Here is a 26,665-nt window from a genome sequence, read left to right as displayed (position 1 = left end):
ACTCAGTTTTTCACAATTCCTGACATTTAAACCTAGTAAAAATTCCCTGTCTTAGGTCAGTTAGGATCCCCACTTTATTTTAAGAATGTGAAATTTCAGAATAAGTGATTATTTCAGCTTCTATTTCTTTCATCACATTCCTAGTGGGTCAAGTTAAAATAATCAAATCTACATGCACTAAATTAGTATTTGGTAGCATTGCCTTTAAATTGTTTAACTTGGGTCAAATATTTTAGGAAGCCTTCCACAACCTTCACACAATAAGTTGGGTAAATTTTGGCCCATTCCTCCTGACAGAGCTGGTGTGACTGAGTCAGGTTTGTAGGCCTCCTTGCTCACACACTTTTTCAGTTCTGCCCACAGGATTGAGGTCAGGTCTTTGTGATGGCAACTCTAATACCTTGACTTGGTTGTCCTTAAGCCATTTTGCCACAACTTTGGATGTATGTTTGGGGGACAATGTCTATTTGGAAGACCCATTTGAGACCAAGCTTTAACTTCCTGACTGATGTCTTGAGATGTTGCTTCAATATATCAGCATCATTTTCCATCTTCATGATTCTGTCTATTTTGTGAAGTGCACCAGTCCCTCCTGCAGCAAAGCACCCCCACAACATGATGCTGCCACCCCCGTGCTTCACGGTTGGGATGGTGTTTATCAGCTTGCAAGCGTCCCCCTTTTTCCTCCAAACATAACGATGGTCATTATGGCCAACAGTTCTATTTTTGTTTAATCAGACCAGAGGACATTTCTCCAAGTCATCTTCATCCCCAGGTGCAATTGCAAACAGTCTGGCTTTTTTTTATGGAGGATTTGGAGCAGTGGCTTCTTCCTTGATGAGCGGCCTTTCAGGTTATGTTGATATAGGACTTGTTTTACTGTGGATATAGATAATTTTGTACCTGTTTCCTCCAGCATCTTACAAGGTCCTTTGCTTTTGTTCTGGGATTGATTTACACTTCGCACCAAAGTACGTTTATCTCTAGGAGACAGATGCGACTCCTTCCTGGCTGCGTGGTCCCATGGTGTTTATACTTGCGTACTATTGTTTGTACAGATGAACATGGTACCTTCAGGTGTTTGGAAATTGCTCCCAAGGATGAACCAGACTTGTGAAGGTCCACAATTGTTTTTCTGAGGTCTTGGCTGATTTCTTTAGATTTTCCCATGATGTCAAGCAAAGAGACAGTTTGAAAGTAGGCCTTGAAATACATCCACAGGTACACCTCCAATTGATTCAAATGATGTCAATTAGCCAATCAGAAGCTTCTAAAGCCATGACATTTGCTGGAATTTTCCAAGCTGTTTAAAGGCACAGTCAACTTAGTGTATGTAAACTTCTGACCCACTGGAATTGTGATACAGTGAATTATAAGTGAAATAATCTGTCAAAAAAATTGCTGGAATATTACTTAGAGTAGTAATGTCCTAACTGACTTGCCAAAACTATAGTTTGCTAACAAGAAATGGAGTGGTTGAAAAAATAGTTTTAATGACTCCAACCTAAGTGTATGTAGACTTCCGACTTCAACTGTAGATAGCTAGCTAGGTAAACAATGAACCATAATCCCAACTCATGACCTTACTACCCTGCTTGAATCTGCAGGTAGCTAACCAGCCAGGTTCAATATTAGCTAGCTAACATTAAGCTATAACTAGTCAAGCAAATGGCTCTAAGAAGCGAATAATATTTGTATTGTTAAGGTATTGTAAGTATTTCACTGTGGTCTACAACACGTTAAAATGGTCCTGTGAAGTCGTGACTTGCGACATATGCCTAGTTTTCTGAAACAGGTCACAATTGGGATTAGGTCTGGACTTTGGCTAGGCAAATTCCAAAACTTCAAATTTGTCACTTTTTAGCCATTTTCATATAGATTTGACTGTTTTCTACCATTGTCTTACTGCATGACAAATCAAATTTTATTGGTCACATACACATGGTTAGCAGATGTTGATGCAAGTATAGCGAAATGCTTGTGCTTCTAGTTCCGACCGTGCAGTAATATCTAACTAATCTAACAATTTCACAACTACCTTATACACACAAGTGTAAAGGGATTAATAAGAATATGTACATATAAATATATGATGAGCGAAGGCCGTGTGGTATAGGCAAGATGCAGTAGATGGTATAGAGTACAGTAAATGCATATGAGACGAGTAATGTAGGGTTTGTAAACATTATATAAAGTGGCACTGTTTAAAGTGACTGACACATTTATTACATCCAATTTTTCATTAGTGGTTAGAGTGAGTCAGTATGTTGGCAGCAGCCACTCAATGTTAGTGATGGCTGTTTAACAGTCTGATGGCCTTGAGATGGAAGCTGTTTTTCAGTCTCTCAGTCCCCACTTTGATGCACCTGTACTGACCTCACCCACTGGATGATAGCTGGGTGAAAAGGAAGTGGCTCGGGTGGTTGTCCTTGATGATCTTTTTAGCCTTGTTGTGACATCAGGTGGTGTAGGTGTCCTGGAGGGCAGGTAGTTTGCCCCGGTGATGCGTTGTGCAGACCTCACTACCCTCTGGAGAGCCTTCCGGTTATGGGCGGAGCAGCTGCTGTACCAGACGGTGATACAGCCCGACACAATGTCCTCGATTGTGCATCTGTAAAAGTTTGTTTTTGGTGACAAGCCAAATTTCTTCAGTCTTTAATTTTTAAAATTTCACTTATTTAACCAGGAATGCCAGTTGAGAACAAGATAAAGCAAAGCAGTGCAACAAAATCAGTTACTCCTGAGGTGGAAGAGGTACTGTTGCTCCCTCTGCTGTTTCCTGAAGTCACAATCATCTCCTTTGTTTTGTTGACGTTGAGTGAGGTTATTTTCCTGACGCCACACTCCGAGGGCCCTCACCTCCTCCCTGTAGGCCGTCTCATCGTTGTTGGTAATCAAGCTTACCACTGGAGTGTCGTCTGCAGACTTGATGATTGAGTTGGAGGCGTGCATGGCCACGCAGTCATGGGTGAACAGGGAGTACAGGAGAGGGCTGAGATCGCACCCTTGTGGGGCCCCAGTGTTGAGGATCAGCGTGTTGTAGATGTTACCTACCCTCACCACCTGGCCCATCAGTCCAGGACCCAGTTGCACAGGGTGGGATCCAGACCCAGGGTCTCTAGCTTAATGACGAGTTTGGAGGGTACTATGGTGTTGAATGCTGAGCTGTAATTGATGAACAGCATTCTTACATAGGTATTCCTCTTGTCCAGATGGGTTAGGGCAGTGTGATTGCGATTGCTTCGTCTGGACCTATTGGGGTGGTAAGCGAATTGGAGTGGGTCTAGGGTGTCAGGTAGGGTGGAGGTGATATGGTCCTTGACTTGTCTCTCAAAGCACTTCATGATGATGGAAGTTAGTGCGATAGTTGTTTAGCTCAGTTACCTTAGCGTTCTTGGGAACAAGAACAATGGTGGCCCTCTTGAAGCATGTGGGAACAGCAGATAGGGATTGATTATGTCCGTAAACACCAGCCAGCTGGTCTGAGGACGCGGCTAGGGATACCGTCTGGGCCGGCAGCCTTGCGAGGGTTAACAAGTTTAAATGTTTTACTCACGCTGGCTGCAGTGAAGGAGAGCCTGCTGGTTTTGGTAGTGGGCCGTGTCAGTGGCACTGTATTGTCCTAAAAGCGAGCAAAGGAGTTTAGTTGATCTGGGAGCAAGACATCGGTGTCTGTGACGGGGCTGATTTTCTTTTTGTAATCTGACTGTAGACCCTGCCACATACCTCGTGTCTGAGCCGTTGAATTGCGACTCCACTTTGTCTCTATACTGACACTTAGCTTGTTTGATTGCCTTGCGGAGGGAATAGTTACACTGTTTGTATTCGGTTATGTTGCCGGTCGCCTTGCCATAATCAACTTTCATTTTTACTTGTGAACTTTCATATGCTGTAATTCCAAACTTTGTATGTTATCTGTAAATACAAATACAATTGTTAAATTAAGAGCCTAGTTGGTTTAGCGATGGAAAAAGCAGCAACCTTCCCAGTCAGTAAACGTTGGCAATAAAACGCAATAACATTTTTGCCAGCCGAACCAGCTCTGCTAGGGCGAGTGAACTGGTCAGTGAGCTGTACTCTCATTTGAGTCTGAAAGTAGCTAGTCAACGTTGGCCAGTTAGCTTGGGTGTTTGACTGCTGTTAGGTCAGAACGCTCGGCTCAACCCTACTCCTTGGCCAGAGCGTCCAATGTGTGCTCTGAACGCTCCAAGAGCGAAACGCTCTGAATTTACAAACGGACAATCTGACATCGCTCTGAGTTTACCAACGCCAAGAGCACACTCTGGCACTCCAGATTACATTCACAAGCACACTCCTAGTATAAACCAGCTTTTAGTCTTCATCTTTGGTTGTTTAGTACATGGCCTCACATGTGAATCCTTAGAGATGGGTGGGGCTTAAGCTTAAAAGGGTGTGAACGATGCTGAATGTGTAGACGAGCTCTCAGTAGGTACCAAACATTCAAGGGCCATTTTCTCAAATGTGAGGTTACAAGTTTATCAACTTTCAAAGCAGAATTACTTTCCCATTGTTCTTCAACTGTATTGTATGATATACCATATTCTAGCTCTGCGTCTACTCATCCAATGTAAAAAAACACAATTTCTAATGTTGCTACATAAGACCGAATCGAGCCAGTTGGTCTCAAATGTTTGAATGCTTTTGTTCTCCTAAATGGGATTCTAAGTATATCAACTTTTTAAAGCAGCATTACTTCCTGTTTCCTCCAACTATGGTGTATGATATGCCATTTTGAAGCTCTGTGTACTTTTAACCAATGTAAAAACACTTTTTTTTAAAATTTGGAACGTAAGACTGAAAAAAGACACAAATGGCATCTAGAGAATCCCTATGGGAGAATGCTAGTTTTCTATACATCCTTCCAGCGAGAAAACGAGCCAGCGGATTGCAGTGCCATCTGAGCATTTAGGAAATTGAGTTCCAAACCAGTGTGCCAAATTTGATTATTTAACATGGAGTGTTGATGGAGAAATGAAGGGGGGAAACAAACTAACATGCATTGCTGGCTCAACCTAATAGACACATGTAGATTTGTTTTAATATAGTTTTGTCATTGTATTCAGAATGGTTTGTTTTGTCATGGTATATTGATGGTGTATTTTGTTTGTGTAGATGAGGCTCACCTGCTGGCATCTGTTCAGTTTGAGCTGCTGGTATTGGGGCTGCATAGCTCCAGCCTTTCAGTGCTCTCCACTAGTCAGACACCTGTGTTCTGTGTGGATTATGACTGGCGAGACCAGAGGGTATACTGGGTCAGTCTGGAGGAGGAGAGCATCAAGTGGACTTCCATCAACACCAAGGACACAGGCACTCTGGTCAAAGGTTAGTACCCTAACCAAGGACAGGGTTAGTACCAAGTACAGTCTCAGCCCTACTGTCTACTAAATGTTTAACAGAATGCTTTCTTTCTGTAGGTGTGAAGTCTGAGTCTATAGCTGTGGACTGGGTTGGCAGGAACCTGTACTGGCTGGATGGGCTGGCCAGTCAGATTCTGGCTGTGAGGCTGGGCACATCTACAGTAAAGTCTCAGAACTACATAGTGGTTCTGGATGAGGATCTGGAGCAGCCTCGCTCGCTACTGCTGCTGCCACACAAAGGGTGGGTGAGGGCTGCTGCCGCCCAAAGGGTTTACAAATTAATATACCTATCACTCTCAATTTGTATAGCACAACCCTGAGAAGTCCATTATCCCTCTGACGAGTATGAATTAGGCTGTTTGAGACCTCAGCAACCTGTGTACAAATTGTTTGAAGTACAATAGACCATCATAGCTGTGTGCTGGAAAACCTTGATAGAGCATGGGTGGAATAGGCATTGTGGTGCTCATGTGAATTTCCTTTTTCGGGGCGGGGAGACTTCAGGACCATGCCTTCTCTCACTTAGTTTTGTTTTCAATTTCCATGCTTTTTACACCGGAAGGTGATTATTCAACATATTATACAGCAGTAAAAGTAATCAATGACAAATGGTAACAAATGATGTAGTTCGAATTTATTGAATATTAACAGCTGATTTTTCTAGAGGGAGGTGAAAAACCAGAAACCCATTTAAGCCAATATGGAGTGAACTGAACAATTTTTTTTCCCCCTGCGCTCTCAAGACAATCGCGCAAGCTTCTGGAAAATACACAATCATGTACCCATTAAATATTTATATGTAAACGTACCTTATAGTTTACTGAAGGCAGGCCTAGTACTGCATTACCTGTAAACAAAAGCGAGTTATCACCAAATATAACATTTAGAACCAAATGTACGTTCATCAGATGGTCAACTTTGGTAAATGCAATTCAATGGCCACAATACAGGTTCATGCTCTTTTTTTTTGTTCAAGCCCAGTTCTACCACAGCTGATTCTACTATTCATGGTCTCTATGAACCCAAATGGGCTCAACACAAAAGCCTGCAAAAGGATCTTTAACAGCAGTTTTGATAACTCCTGATACAAACACAGCAACTAATGACTAACTGCTGAGAAACAGCTAAAATGGTCATAAGACAAGTATAAAACTCCTTAAACAGTATAGACATTTACGAATCTGAAATTTGAAATCAAATATATTTATAAAGCCCTTACATCAGCTGCTATCTCAAAGTGCTGTACAGAAACCCAGACTAAAACCCCAAACGGCAAGCAATGCAGGTGGAGAAGCACGGTGGCAATGAACTCCCTAGAACGGCAGGAACCTAGGAAGAAACCTAGAGGAACCAGGCTGAGGGGTGGCCAGTCCTCTTCTGGCTGTGCTGGGTGGAGATTGTAACAGAACATATCCAAGATGTTCATAGATGACCAGCAGGGTCTAATAATAATAATAATAATAATAATAATAATAATAATAATCACAGTGGTTGTCGAGCGTGCAACAGGTCAGCACCTCAGGAGTAAATGTCAGTTGGCTTTTCATAGCTGATCATTCAGAGCATCTCTACTGTTCCTGTTGTCTCTAGAGAGTTGAAAACAGCAGGTCTGGGACAGGTAGCACGTCCGGTGAACAGGTCAGGATTCCATAGCTACAGGCAGAACAGTTGTAACTGGAGCAGCAGCACGGCCAGGTGAACTGGAGACAGCAAGGAGCTCCAGTGCCTTTCCGTTCACCTTCACTCTCTTGGGCCAGACTACTCAATCATAGGACCTACTGAAGAGATGAGTCTTCAATAGACTTAAAATTTGGACCAAGTCTGCGTCTCTCACATGGATAGGTAGACCATTCAAAAAAAATGGAGCTCTATAGGAGAAAGCCCTGCCTCTGGCAATTTGCTTAGGAATTCTAGGGACAGTTAGGAGGCCTGCGTCTTGTGACCGTAGCGTACGTGTAGGTATGTACGGCAGGACCAAATCGTAAAGATGGGTAGGAGCAAGCCCATGTAATGCTTTGTAGGTTAGCAGTAAAACCTTAATCAGACCTTGCCTTAAAAGGAAGCCAGCGTAGAGAGGTTAGAACTGGAGTAATATGATCAAATGTTTTGGTTCTAGTAAGATTCTAGCAGCTGTGTTTAGCGCTAACTGAAATGTATTTAGTGCTTTATCCGGGTAGCTGGAAAGTAGATCAATGCAGTAGTTTAACCTGGAAGTGACAAAAGAATGGATACATTTTTCTGCATTTTTGGACAAAGTTTCTGATTTTTGCAATGTTACGTTGATGGAAAAAAGCTGTCCTTGAAACAGTCTTGATATGTTCTTCAAAAGAGCGATCAGGGTCCAGAGTAACGCCGAGTTCCTTCAGTTTTATTTGAGACAACTGTACAACCATCAAGATTAATTGTCAGATTCAACAGAAGATCTTTGTTTCTTGGGACCTAGAACAAGCATCTCTGTCTTGTCTGAGTTTAAAAGTAGAAAGTTTGCAGCCATCCTCTTCCTTATGTCTGAAACACAGGCTTCCAGCGAGGGCAATTTTTTGGGCTTCACCATCTTTCATCAATGTGTTGCATCGAAATAGGAAGCCAATTCTAGAATTAACTTTGGATTGGAGATGTTTGATGTGAGTCTGGAAGGAGAGTTTAGTCTAACCAGACACCTAGGTATTTGTAGTTGTCCACATATTCTAAGTCAGAGCCATCCAGAGTACTGATGCTGGACAGGCGGGCAGGTGCAGGCAGCGATCGGTTGAAGAGCATGCATTTAATTTTACTTGTATTTAAGAGCAGTTGGAGGCCACGGAAGGAGAGTTGTATGGCATTGAGGCTCGTCTGGAGGGTTGTTAACACAATGTCCAAAGAAGGGCCAGAAGTATACAGAATGGTATCGTCTGTGTAGAGGTGGATCAGACTCACCAGCAGCAAGAGCGACATCATTGATGTATACAGAGAAAAGAGTTGGCCCAAGAATTGAACCCTGTTGCACCCCCATAGAGACTACCAGAGGCCCGGACAACAGGCCCTCCGATTTGACACACTGAACTCTATCAGAGAAGTAGTTGGTGAACCAGGCGAGGCAATCATTTGAGAAACCAAGGCTATTGAGTCTGCCAATGTGGTGATTGACAGTCGAAAGCTTTGGCCAGGTCAATGAATACGGCAGCACAGTATTGTTTCTTATCGATGGCGGTTACGATATCGTTTAGGACCTTGAGCGTGGCTGAGGTGCACCCATGACCAGCTCTGAAACCAGATTGCATAGCGGAGAAGGTGTGGTGTGTTTCGAAATGGTCGGTAATCTGTTTGACTTGGCTTTCGATTACTTTAGAAAGGCAGGGTAGGATAGATATAGGTCTGTAGCAGTTTGGGTCAAGAGTGTCCCCTCCTTTGAAGAGGGGGATGACCGCAGCTGCTTTCCAATCTTTGGGAATCTCAGACGACACGAGAGGTTGAACAGGCTAGTAATAGGGGTTGCAACAATTTCGGCAGATCATTTTTAGAAAGGGTCCAGATTGTCTAGCCCAGCTGATTTGTAGGGGTCCAGATTTTGCAGCTCTTTCAGAGTATCAGCTGAATGGATTTGGGTGAAGGAGAAATGGGGGAGGCTTGGGCGAGTAGCTGTGGGGGGTGCAGTGCTGCTGACTGCGGTAGAGGTAGCCAGGTGGAAAGCATGGCCAGCTGTAGAAAAATGCTTATTGAAATTCTCAATTATAGTGGGTTTATCGGTGGTGAGTTTCCTATCCTCAGTGCAGTGGGCAGCTGGGAGGAGGTATTCTCCATGGACTTTAGTGTCCCAGAACTTTTTTGTTTGTTGCAGGAAGCACATTTCTGCTTGAAAAAGCTAGCCTTGGCTTTTCTAACTGCCTGTGTATATTGGTTTTTAACTTCCCTGAAAAGTTGCATATCATGGGGGCTGTTTGACGGTAATGCAGAACGCCACAGGATGTTTTGTGTTGGTTAAGGGCAGTCAGGTCTGGAGAGAACCAAGGGCTATATCTGTTCCTGGTTCTAAATTTCTTGAATGGGGCATGTTATTTAAGGTGGAGAGGAAGGCATTTAAAAAAAATTAACCAGGCATCCTCTACTGACGGGATGAGGTCAATATCCTTCCATGATACCCGGGTCGATTAGAAATGCTTGCTTGCTTTTTAGTTAGCTTTGCGACAGTATCGAATTAATTTTGGATTGTTCTTATTTTACTCAATTAAGTTGGAAAAATAGGATGATCGAGCAGCAGTGAGGGCTCTTCGTTACTGCACGGTACTGTCTTTCCAAGCTAGTCGGATTACTTTCAGTTTGGTGTGGCACCATTTCCGTTCCAATTTTCTGGAAGCTTGCTTCAGAGCTCGGGTATTTTCTGTATACCAGGGAGCTAGTTTCTTATGACAAATGCTTTTGGTTTTTAGGGGTGCGACTGCATCTAATGTATTGCGCAAGGTTAAATTGAGTTCCTCAGGTGGTTAACTGATTTTGTACTCTGATGTCCTTGGGTAGGCGGAGGGAGTCGAAGGGCATCAAAGAATCTTTAGGTTGTCTGAGAATTTATAGAATGACTTTTGATCATCGTTGGTTGGGGTCTGAGCAGATTATCTGTTGCGACGCAAACGTAATAAAATGGTGGTACGATTAGTCCAGGATTGAGGAAAAATATTAAGATCCACAACATTTATTCCATTGGACAAAACTAGGTCCAGAGTATGACTGTGGCAGTGAGTAGGTCCGGACACATGTTGGATTAAACTCACTGAGTCGATGATGGCTCCGAAAGCCTTTTGGAGTAGGTCTGGGGAATGTGAATATTAGTCACCAAAATTAATATTATCTGCCATGACTACATGGTCCAATTAGGAATTCAGGGAACTCAGTGAGGAACACTGTATATGGCCCAGTAGGCCTGTAAACAGTAGCTATAAAAAGGTATTGAGTAGGCTGCATTGATTTCATGACTAGAAGCTCAAAAGACAAAACATTTGTTTATTTTTCCTTTATTTAAATTGAAATTTGCTTTCATAAATGTTAGCTACACCTCTGCCTTTGCGGAATGCGCGGGGGATATGGTCACTAGTGTAACCAGGAGGTGAGGCCTCATTTAACACAGTAAATTCATCAGGTTTAAGCCATGTTTCAGTCAGGCCAATCACATCAAGATTATGATCAGTGATGAGTTCATTGACTATAACTGCCTTGGAAGTGAGGGATCTAACATTAAGTTGCCCTATTTTGAGATGTGAGATATCAGAATCTCTTTCAATAATGGCAGGAATGGAGGAGGTCTTTATACTAGTGCGATTGCTAAGGCGAACACCGCCATGTTTTGTTTTACTCAACCTAGATCAAGGCACACAGTCTCAATGGGGACAGCTGAGCTGACTACACTGACTGTGCTAGTGGCAGACTCCACTAAGCTGGCAGGCTGGCTAACAGGGTGCAGGCCAGGCAGCAGGCTCTCATTGTGGAGCTAGGGGAGTTAGAGCCCTGTCTATGTTTGTAGATAAGATGAGAGCACCCATCCAGCAAGGATGGAGTCCGTCACTCCTCAACAGGCCAGGCTTGGTCCTGTTTGTGGGTGAGTCCCAGGAAGAGGGCCAATTATCTACAAATTCTATCTTTTGGGAGGGGCAGAAAAGTTTTTAACCAGCGATTGAGTTGAGACTGCTGTAGTGCTCATCACTCCCCCTAACTGGGAGGGGGCCAGAGTGAGTCAACAGTTAAGTAATTTACTTTATGAAATTACAGCCTGATGCACTTGCATTGGTGAATTCAACTTCATTTGCACTGCTTGTGTGTGTCCCGTTTACAGCACGCAGCAGAGGGAGGGTGTACAGACTCATGCCACAGTCCTATTTAGGCTACGAAAATGTTGCAGTCTGGCTTTGGTTTTTAAAGCTTGACAATGAATAACAAAACAACAAAACACCATGCAAAGGAGAACCACGTAGGCCTATTGCTGTGACATTTGAGCAGTAGCTTAGGTTGGTTACTCAGCTTAAATACATTTTGAATGCACCAAACGGCAATGCTGCATTCAACTGCACCTGTGATCCATGCAGTGCAAAAAAGAGAAACGTTTTAAGTTAACTTCACTATAGGTTTAACATTATGTTGTTATTAAATACTTTTGATTAGGGTCAAAGCATATTATGCACAATTACAAGCATAACAACAAAGGCTGGACAAATATCTATTTTGTTTTAATGTTAAAATCCTATGTACATAACTTGACCTTATTAAGGGCCATATTTTTTGTAATAAAAATATGGCCAGTTTGGGTCGCAGTTTTGTCAAAACAAATACGCTATGTCTGGCCTTCAAATTTGTTGATTTTTCAATATGGCCAGTGCACTGATTTGAAATTGACACCCCTGGGTTAGCATATCTATTTAAATAGCTAGATTATCTCTGGTCCTATACCGTTGCTGGGTCGCGGCTGTGAAAAGGTTCAGCAGGCTCTTAGCACTTCATATCTGGCTTAAAAACTACTGCCACAACTTTGACAATTTCTACACTTTTTGGAAACACATTCTCTACAGGGATGATGGACTCCACCAAAACCATCTAGGAGCCTGGACCCCCTCTTCACATTTTAAGGCCGTGTTAAGCTATTGACTCAGTGACAGACCAAGCCCCACTCAAGTAATACCTCCCACCCTTTCTAAGTGTTGTTGTTGTACTGTTGTCTGTACTGCCAGGGGTGTTGTCAGTTGTAATCTTGTACCCATTCGTTTGAACTCCACTGTTAGATCTGCGATGGTTGGCTCGAAAGAGCCCACTGTGGTCTGCTTCCCCAGTGCTTTTAGTTAAAATGTGAATCCCATGAACTTAAATACCCCCTTGATTTTCAAATCATGTATAGTGCTTGGGCTGTTGCCTGTGTAAGTCAGTTTATAACGTTCCATCGGTTTCTCGGAGTTCCTCATTGGCTGTGGCTTCAGGGGCCTGTGGTGCTAACCTTGGAAAAGTAATTCAAATTTTGTCTCCTTCCTCTATGAATAGAGATAGACCAAATGGTACAGTTCTATATAATCTTATAGCCTTACCAAAAATATCAACCATCAGACAAGGACTGCAACCGCCTATTGAATGCAGCTTGTTTGAGTTGGAGACTGCATGTGACTTTAAACATCGTAAAGGACTTGGTTGATGCATCTGAACATTAGGAGCTCACTTCCTGAACTGGATTACATCACGATCTGGGCTATACAAACAAATCTAGTCATTCTGGTATTGACTGAAACACTGATCTCTTGGGACATCTGATATTGAGGGATATGTGTTCAGAGCTGACAGCCATGGTGGTGGAGTGGCCATTTTTATTTTTAAAAATCATCTCTCTACTGAAATATATTTCCCTTTCCAAAATATTTGAGCTACTCTTTAAGTCTTTGTCTGGGAAAACATTTACCCATAACTGTTATAGGGGTATACAGTCCTTCCTCTGCTTACCTTTGTGCACTCAAAGTTAACTATTTTGTCACTTAGTAAATCATAAGTGAATATCATGGGTGACCTAAATTGATTGGGAAATGCAGGCTTCAGACAATCTAATAGATATTGTAATGGTCTAAACCTAACCCAGCTGGTGACTAAGCATACATGGCCCATCCCTAAAGGACCTTAAGTCAACTGATTGATCTCATTTTAACGAATACACCAGAGAATTTTTTTTCTACTGGGGTCTTTGCCCAAGACAGTGACATTACCCAGTTGTTTGTGTTGTTAGAATAGACATCTAAGCCTCAAGTCATCACAAAGGAATTTTAAGAAATTCATGCAAGTCTTTTTTTTTACCTTCTATTTATTTTAGTGACCTTGATTGTATTTCACCTATCTGGAATCTGATTTTGTATTGAGCCTTTTTGCAGATGTCTTCAATACTGTTGTGGAAAATCATGCTCCCTTCAAAAAAATAAGGGTTAAAGGTAGATTGAATGCCTGGTACACTCCGCAATTATCTAAAGTCATTCATAAAAGAGATGATGCTTGGGCCAAGGCCAGGAACACAGGGAATACAGGCTTAGGCCTGGACTGGCAAGCTTTTAAGCAACTGAGGAATCATTGTGTAAAACAAATCATAAAGGCTGATGTACGTAACCCCTCATTCAGATTGTAATGGGAACCTGGCAATATTCGGAAACTGTCGAATCACTGAAGGGTTCTACTTCCTCCTCTCAGACCCAACAAAATAATTCACACTGGCCTCATTTTGTGGGGAAAAAGGCCATTGATGCATTTAGTCGCCATTTTATTTCTATTTGTCAATAACTGGTACGCTTAGTCAAGGTTTTGTTCACCTGAGGTAGACTACATTGTATATGCTCAAACCATACACTCCAACCCTATGGAAGGGCAGCTCCTGCTCAGCCCAGTCCTAGCTCTTCTCTTTCCTGGCACCCTAATGGTGGAACCAGCTTCCCCCTGAAGCTAGGTCAGCAGACTCCCTGTCCATCTTCTGAAAACCTACCTCTTCAAACAGTATCTTAAATAATCCTCATCTCGACAGTTGTGAAGAGGGCAAGATGATGCTTACTCCCCTCAAGAGACTGAAAAGATTTGTCATGGGTCCTCAGACGCTCAAAAAGTTGTACTGCTGCACCATTGAAAGCATCCTGACCAGTTTCATCACTGCCTGGTATGGCAACTGCTTGCCATCCAACAGTAAAGGGCTACAGAGGGTAGTGCGTACAACCCAGTACATCACTGGGGCCAAGCTTCCTGCCATCCAGGACCTCTATACTAGGCAGTGTCAGAGGAAGGCCCAAAACAATTTCAGACTCCAGCTACCGCATGGCAAGTCTTGGTCCAAAAGGCTCCTTAACAGCTTCTACCCCTAAGCCGTAAGACTGAACACTTAATGAAATGGCTGTCCGGACTATTTGCACTGCTGCTACTTACTGTTTATTAACTATGCATATCAACTATTGTCTCTGCGTCAACTGCTCACCATGCACTGCAGTGCTAGCTATAGCTTATGCTTTCAGTTCTAGATTTATTCTCTGATCCTTTGATTGGGCGGGCAACTTCAGTTCATGCTGCAAGAGCTTTAAGTTGGAGGGCGTCCTCGGGAAGTTGTCATAATTACTGTGTACATCTATGGAAGGGGGTGAACCATGAGCCTCCTAGGTTTTGTATTGGAAGTCAATGTAGCCACTGGACTGAAACTAGCTGTCCTCTGGCTACACCATGAGGCGAAACTGTTTATTACATGATATAGTGAAGTGAATATATTTAGTGTAGTTGTATCCCAAAAATATAACTTAAATGTTTCAAATTGTATTTTTATGAAATTAACTGATGGTCATCCCCTTCCTCCTGAGGAGCCTCCACTGATATGTTTTTATTTTTTATTTTTATGTCACCTTTATAGCCAGGTAGGCTAGTTGAGAACAAGTTCTCATTTGCAGCTGTGACCTGGCCAAGATAAAGCATAGCAATTCGACACAAGAGTTACACATGGAATAAACAAAACATGGTCAATAATACAGTAGAAAAAAGAAAAGTCTATATACAGTGACTGCAAATGAGGTAAGTTATTGCCCCGATGGTTGCTATGGCTGTATCAAAACTACAGTCAGATTGTATAGCTATGCAGGAATCCCTTGCTGCTTTAAAACTTAAATGTAATTCATGTTAAACTATTTAGAATGTTTCAGGTTACATGTTTGCTCAGATGTTCTCCAATCGAAAGTTTCCCCTCATACTTAGGCATTTGGATTGATATGGATTTCACATTTAAACATATAGATCTAGTTAAAAAGCTAAGATTTAGTTATTTTTCTATAGAAACAAATTGTGCCTTTCTCTAAGCAGAAGGAAGCAGATATTCAGTCATCCTTATCTGTTCTTTGTCAATGTGCAGCTGCTACTGCTCTTAAACATTTGCCATCTTCCATAGTGCCCTTCGTTTAGTTACAGGCAACAATGTTGATACTCATCACTCTTCTGAAAAATAAGTTGTCTGGACTTGAAAAGACAGGTAGGTCTCTACATTACTCCTATTTGATTACAATGCCACTTCATAAATGTCTGTCTTATCTAACTTTGCTGTTGAAGTATAGACCCCTGAGTTGCCTAACCTGTTCTCAGGATTGGTTAACTCTTGAGGTTCCTAGGGTCTCCACTGAGCTGGGTAATGTGCTTTTAGTTTTAATGCACCGTATTGCTGGAACAAAATTCTAAATGCATGTAATCTTGATGTTCTGGTGCTGTACAGGCAATTTAAAGTATTGATTGGACTTATTTGTGGTGGAATTTAACTTTTATTTGTGCTTCCCATGACTTTTTTTGTATTTTTGTGTAGTGTATAATGCATGTTTTTACACTGTATTATACAGGGTGCATTTGGAAAAGAGACTTAAGTCTCCAATGTCTTTGTCAAAATAAAAGGTGCTAAAAACATGGAGCCTGACGTTAGCTAGCTGCTAGGAGGATGTCATTGGAGTGGGTGAGCTTGAACGGCTGTCCACAGTTAGCAGATCTCTTAGATGTCAATCAAATGTATTTGGCTTCTATCAAATGGGCTGGCAGGCAAGTTCCCATTCAGTTAAAATGTGGCTTGGGACAAGTTACTGGCTATAGCAGGCAAGGAAGTTCGCTAGCTGCTTTGTTATTGGACAGAAATTGGCATGTGAGAGCAATTTAATTATACATTTAATCACTGTTGCAGCTACAAATTTAGTAATGCTGGCATTTACTAAATCACTTTATGGATGCTGTAGTCACGTTTTAATCCATCTAGAATTTGAGCTAGGAAGCCGCAATAAATACTCAACTAAATTCCTAACAACCCTGTTAAAAAATCTGGTATGTGGTTCTCGATAACGGACGACTCATGAGGCAGGGAGTGTTGTGTACCTCCCAAGTTGATTTGCGAATATTCATCTCACGGGGTCATTGGCTTAGATATGATGGTAGGGTGATTTGAATATAACTGAGCTTCAAACAATGCTTATATAGACAACTATAATTCAATCCAATTAAAACTAAAATATGGAATTTCATGCAATTTCTATAAAATCCACAAGTAATCATACAATGATTCAGCCCATAAACCATGACAAGTACAATGGGTCCAAATTGTGAAAATGAAACCACATCCCTATGTATAAGAGTCTGTATAGTTCTTTTTTTACCATTTATCTCCCCAATTTCATGGTATCCAATTGGTAGTTAGTCTCATCTCATCACCGAAACTCCAGTACGGACTCGGGAGCGGAAAAGGTCGAGAGCCGTGCGTCCTCCGAAACCCAACCAAACCGCACTGCTTCTTGACACAATGCCCGCTTAACACGGAAGCAAGCCACACCAATGCGTCGGAGGAAACACTGTTCTCTTGGCGACCGTGTCAGCGTGCATGCGCCCGGCCTGCCACAGGAGTCGCTAGAGCGCAATGGGACAAGGCATCCCTGCCGGCCAAACCCTCCCCTAACTCAGACGACGCTGGGCCAATTGTGCACTGCTGCGTGCGTCTCCCGGTCGTAGCCGGGCTGCGACAGAGCCTGGACTTGAATCCGGATCTCTAGCGGCACAGCTATCACTGCGATGCAATGCCTTAGACCTCTGCGTCACTCGGGAGGCCCTAGAGTCTGTGTAGTTTGACACTGACTCCAACTTAGGTTCCCAATGTGGTTGGTTTGTAAATGGTGGGGACAATGTTTCATAATCAAAATGGTCTAATTCAGTCTTATGATAGACGCTCCCTGTAGTCCCCCTGTTTAGAAGTTAGTATGAAAGTCTGTCCTTCTAGAACCTCACTCTGCTTGGTTGAGCCTGAAGGGAGACATGTTATTAACTTGAGTATGTTGTAAAAACACACCTCCCCCTTACATGTTTAATTGTTCTAGCCAGTATTCAGAACTTAAATGTCCTCAGAGGCAATTCATTTTGCCGCAGTCATAAAACATATCACATGTAAAAGGGCTGCTGCCACAAAGGGTGGGTGAGGTGTTGGCATAAAGATTTAGTAGAATATAATAAAGCATAAACTCGTCTGAAGTTGTGGACTGTAGGACAGATGTTGGTAGACTGATAGCGGTGGGCAACCCTGTTCCTGGAGTGCCACAGGTACTGCAGCATATTGTCCCAACTGAGCTAATTGATCAGTTTAATGATTGCCTAAAGTCCACACCTGGTCTTCCAGGTTGGTTAAATGAAAAACTTGAAGTTCCCTGGGCACTCCAGGACCAGAGTTGCCTACCCCTGATGTAGACTAATCGTTTTTCTTTCTCTCCCAGGTTGATGTACTGGTCAGAGGTTGGTAGCGATCCCCAGATAGAGCGGTCAGGGATGGATGGCTCTGAGAGGAAGGTGGTGTTGACTAGTGGTCTCAGCTGGCCAGTCAGTCTTTCTGTGGACACTCTCACTGACCGAATCTACTGGGCAGATGAAAAACTGCAGTGCATCGGCTCTGTATCCCTGGAAGGACACGATGTCAGGGTAACACTGCAGTTAACATGAATTATGGTTATACTCTTTACAGTAAACATGGAATGTCTAGATATGAATTTTACTGTAAACTTTGAATCTGAGTCGTTTAAGACATTTCTTTTTGCTCTTGTCTGTCTTCACCAAAGCTTCTGCAGCTGACTGAAATGCCCAGTCCCTTCTCTGTAATGGTCTTCAATGACATGGTCTACTGGTCTGACACCAAGAGGAGAACTATTCAAGTATCCCACAAGAACACTGGCAAGAACCGCAAAGTTTTACTCAAAAGACCTGGACAGCCTTTTGGCATCAGGGTAAGGCTTTAGAAGAGGTTTGGGGTTAAGGGCATGGTTTCAACCCTTATAATCAGTGGTAGTTGTCATGATGTTGACCTTGTCACTGCCCTGCCCTCCCTCTGTCTCGAAGTGTGTCTCGCGGTCTCTCTCGCGCTCTCAATTCAATTTAACCTGTTGAGGACAGATGTTCCGCTAGCGGAACCCTGTTCCGCCTGCGGAACCCCTAGCCAACAGCCAATGGCATTGCACGGCGCGAAATACAAAACCAACTAAAATACCACAATTAACTTTTCTCAAACAATCAACTATTTTACACCATTTTAAAGATGAGACTCGTTAATCTAACCACATTGTCCGATTTCAAAAAGGCTTTACAGCGAAAGCAAAACATTAGATTATGTTAGGAGAGTACATAGACACAAATAATCACACAGCCATTTTCCAAACAAGCATATATGTCACATAAACCCAAACCACAGCTAAATGCAGCACTAACCTTTGATCTTCATCAGATGACACTCTTAGGACATTATGTTATACAATACATGCATGTTTTGTTCAATCAAGTTCATATTTATATCAAAAAACAGCTTTCTACATTAGCATGTGATGTTCAGAACTAGCATACCCACCGCAAACTTCCAGTGAATTTACTAAATTACTCATGATAAACGTTCACAAAATACATAACAATTATTTTAAGAATTATAGATACAGAACTCCTTTATGCAATCGCTATGTCAGATTTTAAAATAGCTTTTCGGTGAAAGCACATTTTGCAATATTCTGAGTACATAGCTCGGCCATCACAGGCTAGCTAATCTGACACCCACCAAGTTTGGGGCTCACTAAACTCAGAATTACTATTAGAAAAATTGGATTACCTTTGCTGTTCTTCGTCAGAATGCACTCCCAGGACTTCTACTTCAACAACAAATGTTGTTTTGGTTCCAAATAATCCATAGTTGTATCCAAATACCGCTGTTTTGTTTGTGCGTTCAGGTCACTATCCGAAGGGTGACGCGCATTTCGTGGCAAAAGATTTCAAAATATTCCATTACCGTACTTAGAAGCATGTCAAACGCTGTTTAAAATCCAATTTTATGCTACTTTTCTCGTAAAATAGCGATAATATTCCAACCGGGCAACGTTGTATTCATTCAAAGGCTGAAAGAAAAAAATGGAGTAGTCTCCATCTCCAGTCTCACTGTCCCCAGGCTGACCACTTACAAATTCTGCTGCTGTACTTTGCCCAGAGACGGCAGACACCCCATTCCACTTTCTGGCAGCTTTAGAGAGCCAATGGAAGCCTTAGAAAATGTCACGTTACAGCACAGATGCTCTATTTTCGATAGAGATGCAACAGAAGGACAACAAATTGTCAGACAGGGCACTTTCTGTATGGAATCTTCTCAGGTTTTGGCCTGCCATATGAGTTCTGTTCTACTCAGACACCATTCAAACAGTTTTAGAAACTTTAGGGTGTTTTCTATCCAAAGCCAATAATTATATGTATATTCAAGTTTCTGGGCAGGAGTAGTAACCAGATTAAATCGGGTACGTTTTTTTTTTATCCGGCCGTGAAAATACTGCCCCCTATCCCAAAGAAGTTAAGGGCTTTATTGGCATGGGAAACATATATCATATCATATCATATACCCCAAGATGGCGTAGCAGTTCAGACGTCCTCTACCCTCCTCTTGTCGTGTCCCGTGTATTTATATATTTACATTTTTTTTCTTTTTTTTTCTTCACTTATCTTTTTATATATATATATATTCTTTTTTAATTCTAAAAACTCAACCTCAAAGCACTCTCCTGCAACCCGCCTCACCAATTTTAAAAAAGAAAGTATTATTTACCTCATCTGAATTCCACAACAGAAGCTAGCAAGAGGTTAGCCATTTTCACTGGCTAACGTTGAAGTTCAGCTAGCCACGGTTAGCTGTCCTCAGCTATCCATTAGCTCGAAAAGCTATCGCCAGTTTTTGTACAGCGCGACTCAGACCAGAGCATACCGGACCTATTCTCTCTCCTTTCCCCGATTTCTACCGCAGGCTCTGGACATTTACACCTGGATCTTGCAGCTAACTAGCTGCTACCTGAGTGACTATTGGCAACGTCGGTCACGGAAATAACACACATTATTACGGAGCTAGCCAGCTAGCCAGCTGAAGAGTTCCGTCAGCCACTCCTGGGCTATTCCTGAGCTAGCCAGCTGAAGTGTCTCCTGGGCTACAACTCACCTATCCTGACCCGTTTTACTGCCGATCCGGAGCCCCATCGGGTCTTCACGACTGGACCACCGACGTTATCTGCCCGAGGGAGTTATCCAACTGGCCCCTCCGTCGCGACGTAACCTGATCGCCCATCTGTGGCCCGCTAATCGTTAGCTGTCTTTTCGGCTGCGATCTGAATAGGTCTATCGGACACTTTTCTTGGGCCACTATAACTAACTATTTTGCCAACTTGGACAGGTCCCCCCTTCCACACGGAACCCCACTAACCCACAGACGGAAACGCACGAGCTGGCTAAAAACAGACCTCCCTCCCATCTTCCACCAGCTTGCTACCTATGGCCCGGCTAGCTGTCTGAATCTCACTGGACCCTTTGATCACTCGGCTAAGCATGCCTCTCCTTAATGTCAATATGCCTTCTCCATTGCTGTTCTGGTTAGTGTTTATTGGCTTATTTCACTGTAGAGCCTCTAGCCCTGCTCATTATACCTTATCCAACCTCTCAGTTCCTCCACCCACACATGCTATGACATCTTCTGGTTTCAATGATGTTTCTAGAGACAATATCTCTCTCACTATCACTAAATGCCTAGGTTTACCTCCTCTGTACTCACATCCCACCATACCTTTGTCTGTACATTATACCTTGAAGCTATTTTATCGCCCCCAGAAACCTGCTCCTTTTTCTCTCTATTCTGGACGTCACAGACGACCAATTCTTATAGCTTTTAGCCGTACCCTCATACTTATTCTTCTCTGCTCCTCTGGGGATGTAGAGGTGAATCCAGGCCCTGCAGTGCCTGGCTCCACTCCTACTCCCCAGGCGCTCTCTTTGATGACTTCTGTAACCGTAATAACCTTGGTTTCATGCATGTTAACATTAGAAGCCTCCTCCCTAAGTTTGTTTTATTCACTGCTTTAGCACACTCCGCCAACCCGGATGTCCTAGCTGTGTCTGAATCTTGGCTTAGGAAGTCCACCAAAAACTCTGAAATCTTCATCCCTAACTACAACGTTTTCAGACAAGATAGAACGACCAAAGGGGGCGGTGTTGCAATCTACTGCAGAGATAGCCTGCAGAGTTCTGTCCTGCTATCCAGGTCTGTACCCAAACAATTTGAACTTCTAATTTTAAAAATCCACCTCTCCAAAAACAAGTCTCTCACCGTTGCCGCCTGCTATAGACCCCCCCTCGGCCCCTAGTTGTGCTCTGGACACCATATGTGAACTGATTGCCCCCATCTATCTTCAGAGCTCGTGCTACTAGGTGACCTAAACTGGGACATGCTTAACACCCCAGCCATCCTACAATCCAAGCTTGATGCCCTCAATCTCACACAAATTATTAATGAACCCACCAGGTACAACCCCAAAGCCGCAAACACTGGCACCCTCATAGATATCATCCTAACCAACGTGCCCTCTAAATACACCTCTGCTGTTTTCAACCAAGATCTCAGCGATCACTGCCTCATTGCCTGCACCCGTAATGGGTCAGCGGTCAAACGACCTCCACTCATCACTGTCAAACGCTCCCTGAAACATTTCAACGAGCAAGCCTTTCTAATCGACCTGGCCCTGGTATCCTGGAAGGATATTGACCTCATCCCGTCAGTAGAGGATGCCTGGTTATTTTTTAAAAATGCCTTCCTCACCATCTTAAATAAGCATGCCCCTTTCAAGAAATGTAGAACCAGGAACAGATATAGCCCTTGGTTCTCCCCAGACCTGACTGCCCTTAACCAACACAAAAATATCCTGTGGCGTTCTGCATTAGCATCGAACTGCCCCCGCGATATGCAACTTTTTAGGGAAGTTAGAAACCAATACACACAGGCAGTTAGAAACGCCAAGGCTAGCTTTTTCAAACAGAAATTCGCTTCGTGCAACTCCAACTCTAAAAAGTTCTGGGACATTGTAAAGTCCATGGAGAATAAGAACACCTCCTCCCAACTGCCCACTGCACTGAGGATAGGAAACTCTGTCACCACCGATAAGCCCACTATAATTGAGAATTTCAATAAGCATTTTTCTACGGCTGGCCATGCTTTCCACCTAACTACCCCTACTGCATTCAACAGCACTGCACCCCCCACAGCAACTCGCCCAAGCCTCCCCATTTCTCCTTCTCCCAAATCCATTCAGCTGATGTTCTGAAAGAGCTGCAAAATCTGGACCCCTACAAATCAGCTGGGCTTGACAATCTGGACCCTTTCTTTCTAAAATTATCTGCCGAAATTATTGCAACCCCTATTACTAGCCTGTTCAACCTCTCTTTCGTGTCGTCTGAGATTCCCATAGATTGGAAAGCAGCTGCTGTCATCCCCCTCTTCAAAGGAGGTGACACTCTTGACCCAAATTGCTACAGACCTATATCCATCCTACCCTGCCTTTCTAAGGTCTTCGAAAGCCAAGTCAACAAACAGATTACCGACCATTTCGAATCCCACCGCACCCTCTCCGCTATGCAATCTGGTTTCAGAGCTGGTCATGGGTGCACCTCAGCCACGCTCAAGGTCCTAAACGACATCGTAACCGCCATCGATAAGAAACATTACTGTGCTGCCGTATTCATTGACCTGGCCAAAGCTTTTGACTCTGTTAATCACCACATCCTCATCGGCAGACTCAGTAGCCTTGGTTTCTCAAACGATTGCGTCGCCTGGTTCACCAACTACTTCTCTGACAGAGTTCAGTGTGTCAAATCGGAGGGCCTACTGTCTGGACCTCTGGCAGTCTCTATGGGGGTACCACAGGGTTCAGTTCTTGGGCCAACTCTTTTCTCTGTATACATAAATGATGTCGCTCTTGCTGCTGGTGAATCTCTGATCCACCTCTACGCAGACGACACCATTCTGTACACTTCTGGCCCTTCTTTGGACACTGTGTTAACAACCCTCCAGACGAGCTTCAATGCCATTCAACTCTCCTTCCGTGGTCTCCAACTGCTCCTAAACACAAATAAAACTAAATGCATGCTCTTCAACCGATCGCTGCCTGCACCTGCCCGCCTGTCCAGCATCACTTCTCTGGACGGTTCTAACTTAGAATTTGTGGACAACTACAAATACCTAGGTGTCTGGTTAGACTGTAAACTCTCCTTCCAGACTCACATCAATCATCTCCAATCCAAAGTGAAATCTCGAATTGGCTTCCTATTTCGCAACAAAGCATCCTTCACTCATGCTGCCAAACATACCCTCGTAAAACTGACCATCCTACCAATCCTCGACTTCGGCGATGTCATTTACAAAATAGCTTCCAATACCCTACTCAACAAGCTGGATGCAGTCTATCACAGTGCCATCCGTTTTGTCACCAAAGCCCCATATACTACCCACCACTGCGACCTGTACGCTCTCGTTGGCTGGCCTTCGCTTCATAATCGTCGCCAAACACATTGGCTCCAGGTCATCTACAAGACTCTGCTAGGTAAAGTCCCGCCTTATCTCCGCTCACTGGTCACCATAGCAGCACCTACCTGTAGCACGCGCTCCAGCAGGTATATCTCTCTGGTCACCCCTAAAGCCAACTCCTCCTTTGGTCGTCTCTCCTTCCAGTTCTCTGCTGCCAATGACTGGAACGAACTACAAAAATCTCTGAAACTGGAAACACTTATCTCCCTCACTAGCTTTAAGCACCAGCTGTCAGAGCAGCTCACAGATCACTGCACCTGTACATAGCCCATCTATAATTTAGCCCAAACTACTACCTCTTCCCCTACTGTATTTATTTATTTTATTTATTTTGCTCCTTTGCACCATATTATTTATATTTTATCTTTGAACTTTCTTCAAACTACAAATCTACCATTCCAGTGTTTTTCTTGCTATACTTTATTTACTTTGCTACCATGGCATTTTTTTGCCTTTACCTCCCTTATCTCACATCATTTGCTCACATTGTATATAGTCTTATTTTTTTTTTTATTATTTTTTTTTATTCTACTGCATCATTGATTGTATGTTGTTTTACTCCATGTGTAACTCTGTGTTTTTGTATGTTGTCGAACTGCTTTGCTTTATCTTGGCCAGGTCGCAATTGTAAATGAGAACTTGTTCTCAACTTGCCTACCTGGTTAAATAAAGGTGAAATAAAAATAAAATAAATAAATAAATATGTAGATAATAAACAATATTGAAACAAACAATACTAATTTACAGTAAACATTACTCACAAAAGCTCCAAGAAACGTGACCTTTTAAGTGTCATATGTGCAAATAGTTAAAGTACAAAGGGAAAAATAAACAAACAGAAATATAAGTTATATTTACAATGGTCTTTGTTCTTCACTGGTTACCCTTGTGGCTGCTGTGGTTGGACACCGGTATTTCACATATAGAGATCGAGAGATATGGGAGTTTATCAAAATTAAATTTGTTTTCGAATTCTTTGCGGATCTGTGTAGTCTGAGGGAAATATGTGACACTAACCTGGTCATACATTTGGCAGCAGGTTAGGAAGTGCAGCTCTGTTTACACCTCATTTTGGGTTAGGGTGTGCACATAGCCCGTCTTCTCTTGAGAGCCAGGTCTGCCTTCGGTGGCCTTTCTCAATCGTAAAGCTATGCTCACTGAGTCTGTATAAGATTTCCTTAATTTTGGGTCAGTCACAGTGGTCAGGTATTCTGTGTGTACTCTCTGTTTTAGGGCCAAATAGCATTCAAGTTTGCTCTTTTTTTTTTATTTCTTTCCAGTATGTCAAGAATTATTTTTGTTTCATCATTTGGTTGGGTCTAATGTTTTGTTGTCTTAGGGCTCTGTGGGGTCTGTCTGTGTTTGTGAACTGAGCCCCAGGACCAGCTTTCTTAGGTGACTCTTCTCCAGGTTCATCTCTCTGTAGGTGATGGCTTTGTTATGGAAGGTTTGGGAATCGCTTCCTTTTAGGTGGTTGTAGAATTTAAAGGTTCTTCTCTGGATTTTGATAATTAGCTTTATCGGCCTAATTCTGCTCTGCCTGCATTATTTGGTGTTTTCCGCTGTACATGGAGGATATTTTTGCAGAATTCTGCATGCAATTTGTCAATTTGGTGTTTGTCCAATTTTTGTGATTTCTTGGTTGGTGAGTGGACCCCCAGATCTCAACTATAAAAGGCAATGGGTTCTACAACTGATTCAAGTATTTTTAGATCCTAGATTGTTGTATTTTTCTACTGTTAGTTTACACCTTCACTATTAGTGAGACTTTATGTCCAGGAAATTGTCTGGAAGGGATTGAATTCGTTGCCTAATTGTTTTTTGGTAGATTTCCATAGTACTCTCCCATCTATAGCATTTCTTAATATTATTCAGCGCCTTTGGCTTTGATGCCTCATGATTGAGCAAAGTAGTGCAATTTTCCTGTGATCTGATATGGGTGTCAGTGGACTAACTGAATGGTCTGAGACTCTGGGTTGAGGTCAGTGATAATGTAATCTACAGTACTACTGCCAAGAGATGAGCTATAGGTGTACCTAACAGGAGTCCACTCGAAGCCTACCATTGACTTTGTACATAAAGAGCTGCAGGAGTTGTGACCCATTTATGTTTTCGTAGTTGTGCCTATGGGGGAGGGATTGCTGTCACCTCCAGGTAGGTGTTTGTCCCCTGTGTGCTGAGGCTGTCAGGTTCTTGTCCAGTTCTGGCATTTAGGTCGCCACAGACTTGTACATGTCCCTGGGCCTGTAAATTATTGATTTCCTCCTCCAGGACGGAGAAGCTTTCTTCATTAAATTATGGGGATTCTAGTGGGGGGATGTAGGTAGCACAAAGGAGGACATTTTTCTCTGTTGAAATCATTTCCTTTTACTTCTAGTCAAATGTAAAATTTTCCTGTTTTGATTAATTTAATAGATTGAGTTAGGTCTGCTCTCTACCAAATTAGCATACCCCCTGAGTCCCTTCCCTGTTTCACAGCTGGAAGTTTGGTGGATGGGACTACGAGCTCTCTAACCTAGAGGGCAACCAGTGGGTCCATCTCCTCTATACCATGTTTCTTGTAGGATGGCAATGTCTATTTCTGATTATTTTGGTAAAGTCCAGGTTCCTGCTCTTTAGGCCAAAGGCGGATGACCTCAGGCCTTGCATATTATAGGATGAGATGGTTAAGGCTGTGTCTCTCATAAAGATCCAAGATGGCGTAGCAGTGCAGACGTATGTCGTTCTCTCCTGTACATTTTGTCATGTTTTTTTGTATATATTTCAATTTATTTTCAATCTCTTTTCCATTTTTTAAAATTATTTCCGGTTACCCGTCTCACCCAATTTGATATGGATCTGCTATTTTTAGACCTTTTAGCCAGAACCTCCATCAGAAGCTAACCAGCTACTAGCTATTTAGTCATTGTCAGTCACT

The 26,665-nt window shown here is 42.8% G+C and overlaps 1 protein-coding gene across 4 annotated transcripts in view; it reads left to right on the top strand.

Moving 5' to 3' along the window:
* The window catches only part of LOC106572640 (low-density lipoprotein receptor-related protein 2), a 105,626-nt gene that overhangs the window by 64,738 nt on the left and 14,223 nt on the right, over positions 1 to 26,665 (top strand). For all 4 annotated transcript variants that reach the window (XM_045694267.1, XM_045694264.1, XM_045694261.1 and 1 more), the window contains exons 40-43: positions 5,134 to 5,343; positions 5,436 to 5,619; positions 17,609 to 17,810; positions 17,948 to 18,112. In XM_045694267.1, coding sequence (XP_045550223.1) covers positions 5,134 to 5,343; positions 5,436 to 5,619; positions 17,609 to 17,810; positions 17,948 to 18,112 — 761 coding nt within the window. The remainder of the gene's footprint in view (positions 1 to 5,133; positions 5,344 to 5,435; positions 5,620 to 17,608; positions 17,811 to 17,947; positions 18,113 to 26,665) is intronic.

This window comes from Salmo salar, chromosome ssa01 (genome assembly GCF_905237065.1).
Source record: "Salmo salar chromosome ssa01, Ssal_v3.1, whole genome shotgun sequence".
NCBI lineage: Eukaryota > Metazoa > Chordata > Actinopteri > Salmoniformes > Salmonidae > Salmo > Salmo salar.
Note: the sequence above shows the minus strand (reverse complement) of the source record. Positions and strands in the feature narration are given on the sequence as shown.